We start from the raw sequence: 5,256 nt of genomic DNA, 5'->3' as shown, positions 1-5,256 counted from the left end.
TATTACTATGCACTTGATGAAAGCAAAGAATTATTCCGTGTAACTCGAGTTCTCCGAGTTTGTCAATTGTCCAACCGTACATCATTGCGATCAAAAGGTACCGAGATTACAAATCGGGGATGGATAAGAGAGGCATAAATCGGGTTTGCATAGGAAAGAATATATTCGGACTCTTCTAACTGCCCCTTGATTGCGTTACGAACGAGACACTCGCCACATCTGGAGTCGAAGACAGTTGTCCATCCCTTAGGGGAGGGATGGCCATATGGCCCATGACACTTGGGGGTGTGTCGCTAGGGAGGAACGAAATGGCCATGAGAGTGTGAAAGCGTCCAAATGATCTCTCTCTCCCTCTGTGTGTCTGTGTCTGTGTCTGTGCGTGCGTGCACGGGTGGGTGGGACGCAGAAAAAAGAAAAAGAAAGGAAGAAACTTTCGGGAGACAAATCGACCCTTGTCCTCTGCCGCAGGTATTCTCTTTTATCCAAAGCTTCTCCATTCCTGCATAATTCTCTGCCTTTTTTTAGGGTTTTGTTTGGGTTTTTCTCTGGGTATTTTAGGGCTAGGATTGGCATTATTTTATTCTCTTCCAAGCATGTTGGGGTCAGGTATTTTGGTTGTTTTTATTTTTCTATTTATGTCGATACATAGCTCAGAAAGCCACTTATTCAAGAGATATGTAGATATTCAACCGTGGCTGTGAGATTGTTTAGTTTCTCGTGTTGGCACAGAGCTAGAATAGGACACACTCAAAGAGATCTGTATATATAGCCCCTAGTAGATGGTTTTATTTGGTTTTTGTATCAATCACGAGCTTATACCAATACACATATTCAACTGTTTAAGAGGCCTAGTCCAGCGTAGAGTGTATTCGGTTTCTTGCATTGATACAGAGCTAAAAAAGCACACATGCCATGAGGTTCGCAACCTTGTGGAACGTGTATTTGGTTTTTGGATTTGATCGAGAGCTACAAAAGCTCACATATTCAATGAGATTTGTGCATCAGCAGGGAGCTTATTTGATCCTCGCAGAGAGTTCATTTGTTTTTTGTATTGATTAAGAACTCAAAAAATACATCCATAGTAGATGGTGTATTAGGCTTTTGTTTTGATACAGAGCTAAAAAACCACATGTACTCGAGGGTTTATTTGGTTTTGTATAATGATACAGGCATAAAAAAAGTACACATCAGCGTATGTATATATCCCTAGCAGAAGGACATGAGAGATCTCTCAAGCTGCCAGAAGACCTCTAATACATCTAATGATTCAGCAACAGTAGTCTTTGAGGATCACAATAGCATTTTTCCAGGTCTTCCTAATGATTTAGCACACCTTTGTTTGGCTTTTGTGCCACTATGCCACCATGGTAGATTGAAGGTTGTGAGCAAAGCATGGCATTCTGCATTCTCATCTCGACGCCTTCTAGACACTCGTCGAAAGTGGAAGAAGGTGGAGGATTTTTTGTGCATTTTCAGAGATGATCCATCACTCACTTGTGGTGAGATATTCGATCCGAGAAGCGAAGCTTGGGCTTTGGTACCCCCCATGCCTTGTGATCCATCCACTTACGGCCTTACCAACTTCCATTGTATAGCAGTTGATTCCAGTCTTTTAGTCATTGGAGGATCTCTCTTTGATGCAAGAAGTTTTCCCATCGATAAGCCCTTGGCATCATCAAAGGTTTTCAAGTATGACCCATCCCGTAGTTGTTGGGAGAGACTCTCAAACATGAGAGTGCCTAGGGGGAGCTTTGCTTGTGGAGTCTACGATGAGGATTGCATTATCGTCGCTGGAGGTGGGTCTAGACATGAACAATTTCCTGCTGAGGGGAATAGAATATCTGCAGCAGAGAAGTATGATATGAAGAATGATAGATGGCATTTCGTTGAGGGTTTGAAGAACATTAGGGCAGGCTGTGTGGGTTTTATTTTGGAAGGCGAATTTTGGGTGATTGGTGGCTATGGAAGGCCAGGAACAATTGCTGGTGTTCTGCCTACAGACGAGCATTACAGGGATGGTGAGATTTTAGATCTAAAGACAGGCACATGGAGATATTTGCAGCCCATGTGGGAAGAAGGAGAAAGAAGACGACTAGGTAAAGTTGCTGTAGTCCATTCAGAGGATGATTCGTCAGGGACTAGCATTTTCATGCTCGATGGCTCTGTTATCTTCAGGTACACTTTTGTAATGTCTGAATTTTTGAAGTAACACTATTTTCACTTTCTTTTGTCAATATTCAGGCTATTTATATACAATTGCTATCTCAATCTTTGAGTATCACTGTCAGTATCCTTCTAGATCATCTAATACCTAAATATGCATTCCTATGTCACGTAAGGATTATGACAATTTGCAAAATCCATCTGAGAAGCTTTGAAACCTCTTTGGCATTTTCAGTTTCTACTCTCTAAAGCAAAAGATAATTAGAATGGTTGTTTAAATCCACCTTTCTTTGAAAAATATTATCTCTGGGAAGGACTTTTAAGGCCTAATTCATGGGAGAAAAAAATTAGTTATACACTACACAAATCAAACAGTCTCAAGGACGCTTTTTTTTATCTACAATGAGGGTTTTATAGCCCGAAGGAACAAAAAAGGAGCAAAAGGAGAGAAGATAGCACATGTAAACTGCTGTAGCATATAGAGAAATGCTGATAATATGAGCAATGATCTTGAGCATGAATCCACTCTATTTTCTACCTCTCTATGAACTTTGAAATGGTATAGTCAGTTTGCTTGAAGATTGGTAGAACACAAACATATTGATGTTCACTTTGGAAAACAAAAATATTGAAACGGCAAACATAACACAAATGTGAAACACCGATTGGCTCTAAGATTATACCTTGGAGAGAAGAGAATGAATGTATGCTGAAGCCCTAAAATCAGAAGATTATACTTATGTCACATGCTGAATACAGATGTGATTATTAGACACCTCATTAAATGGAAATTATGTTGCGGAAGGCTTACTCGGGCAATGGTGGCAAATGTATGCTGAAACCTATATCAGATTCTGGCTATGGTGTGACTACTAGAAACTTCACTAATGGGAATGTATGTGTGTACAACGTTAGTCTACTAGACGTCTCCCTAATGTGGAAGTTATGTGTGCAGACAAGCCTAATGGCACAATCCTTGCCTAGCTGATGCTAATGGTGCCAAAGCATTTACAAAGATTATAGAAGGCCATTGTAGGTATCCATGCGATTCTTTCTTCCTCCCCCTTTGCTGCTGCAGAACTGCATTTTTATTTACTTCAGGCCCAGGAGACAAATTTGATTTACAAATAAAAAATTTCACGCCAACAAGTAAACCTAGTTTGAAAGTTATAAAGTCAAATCTAAGAAACCTTCATTTGGCAGTACAGACAATGATCAATGTAATAAGAGTACAACCATGAAAATGTACTCGTAGCTACCTTCAACTTGAAGATCTGATTGTGGGGGAGCTATGGTACATAGAGCGTGGAACTCATATAGATCTCAATAGGAAACATTGTGAGGATTTGACATATTGGAAGGCAAATGAATATATTAAGTTTCTGGTTTAACTAGGTTTTATCAATTGCCCAAAAAGCCGTAGAGGCAAAATATCATATTTCTTATTGACGTAACACCATACTACTTGCAATTGAACAGCTTGCTGCAAATGCGATACGTAGGCCAAATGCACAAATTTTTTGAAATAATTTGGCTCCAATGATTAAATGTCAATCTCATTCCTTGCCCGTCACTTCACTTTGATGATGAGTTTTTGGAACTCTGCTTTTGCAATTTCAATGTGTTAATATTTTTTTATAGTGCATTGTCTTCAGCAATGATGCTCAAACTTGAGTCTCAATCTCAATTACCTGCAAATTGTTATTATTTGATGAGTTTTTGAAAACTCATGCTTTTTTGGGGTGGGTCATGCATAGATAGCCATCCATAACCATTCTTGTGTTCTCTCTGGTATGTCACAGTTGAATACATCCACTAAACCCACTGCCAACAAGCATCTTGCTTTCTTCCAATTGTCCTTGCGTGAAGACTCAAAACATGTAACATTTTCTGAATTTTTTATGCATGGATTCTGTCCCCAAGTTGAAATTTTCATGTGTTTTGTTTGGCAACGAGTTCTGATTTGTTTGGCATTTATTAACTTCGCAAGGTACAATGTCCTTTCAAATATCTGGATTCGTGAGTCAGTAGTACCGCGGAAGATTCCCACGAATTCATTGTGCAGGCTAGTGGCCCTGGATGGTGAGTTGTTTGTTCTATCTTTTAATCAATCGCAAGGTTGCATTGCTCGTGGGAGGAAACATTCTCAATTCTTTCAAGTTTATCATCCAAAGAAGAAGGTCTGGAGGCATGTATGCACACAACCTCGTCTATCTCATCCTTCTAGACTTCCTTGGGCTGCCGTATGTACAATAAAGTTGTAGGAATGGTATGTTTTGATTTGATATGGGGAAAGAAGTGGGCTCTAAAATTCTTAATATATGTATATATGTATATATATGACCCTATACTATTGTGAACCTATGTTGGGAAGACCAGTGTACATGGAATCAAACTCATAATCATATTTGCAAATATCATAATTGTTGACTAATATTCCAAATGCGTTTGTGTCTAATTTGAGAGGTTATTCATATGAAGATGCTGCGAAACCAATATTATGATGTTCATAGAAGACAAACCTATTTATGTGACAAGAAAAATTTACATCATGCCGCGCGTATGTTCTCTTCTTCCTTTGACAAAAGATACATTTCATAGAATGTATTCCATCAATCAAGCACATGAACAAATTGTCCAAAATATCAACTAATTGAGAATGCAACAATGATTGCCTAGATAGAACGGAGGGTTCACAAGTATGTTGATTGAATTTGAATGTAATACAATAAGACAAACATAATGATGATTTGTTTATGTATGTGTACCAACACATGGACTGAGGTTTCAGTCCGTATTATTTGTTAGGTGGTTTTCTACAAGCTTCAACTCAAGGGCAAGGTTGTCAATGATTGAAGAACTTTTCTTGTGCACCATGGATCATCCAAATGACAATTGATTGTTGAAAAATACTCATAACTTGAAGAGCGTTTAAACACTTCCATGTAACTTTTTAATCTTTGACCTCTTGAGTATTTTTGAATAATGTGGTTTGAAAATTCATTAATTTCAAACAATGACGTATTTGATTGATGAATGAAACAAGCATACTTCCAGGAATATTGTTATAAAGTAAAACTACTATCAAACTTG

At 38.5% G+C, this 5,256-nt stretch overlaps 1 protein-coding gene across 2 annotated transcripts; it reads left to right on the top strand.

Moving 5' to 3' along the window:
• The first annotated feature begins 345 nt into the window (after nucleotides 1-345).
• On the top strand, nucleotides 346-4,599 carry LOC147862999 (F-box/kelch-repeat protein OR23-like). 2 transcript variants are annotated; one of them, XM_087321126.1, is made up of 4 exons: nucleotides 420-468; nucleotides 559-606; nucleotides 1,170-2,175; nucleotides 4,154-4,599. In XM_087321126.1, exons 3-4 carry the CDS (start codon nucleotides 1,220-1,222, stop codon nucleotides 4,425-4,427), a joined length of 1,230 nt encoding a protein of 409 aa, XP_087177252.1. In that variant the 5' UTR covers nucleotides 420-468; nucleotides 559-606; nucleotides 1,170-1,219; the 3' UTR covers nucleotides 4,428-4,599. The 2 variants fall into 2 exon arrangements, with proteins under 2 accessions (XP_087177251.1, XP_087177252.1); XM_087321125.1 differs by lacking the exon at nucleotides 559-606 and having other exon boundaries at nucleotides 346-468.
• The last annotated feature ends 657 nt before the right edge of the window (nucleotides 4,600-5,256 follow it).

The sequence above is a fragment of the Azolla caroliniana genome, unplaced genomic scaffold, assembly GCF_043228905.1.
Source record: "Azolla caroliniana isolate FFs.n. ecotype wild unplaced genomic scaffold, voAzoCaro1.0.p SCAF_6, whole genome shotgun sequence".
NCBI classification, from domain to species: Eukaryota; Viridiplantae; Streptophyta; class Polypodiopsida; order Salviniales; family Salviniaceae; genus Azolla; species Azolla caroliniana.
Note: the sequence above shows the minus strand (reverse complement) of the source record. Positions and strands in the feature narration are given on the sequence as shown.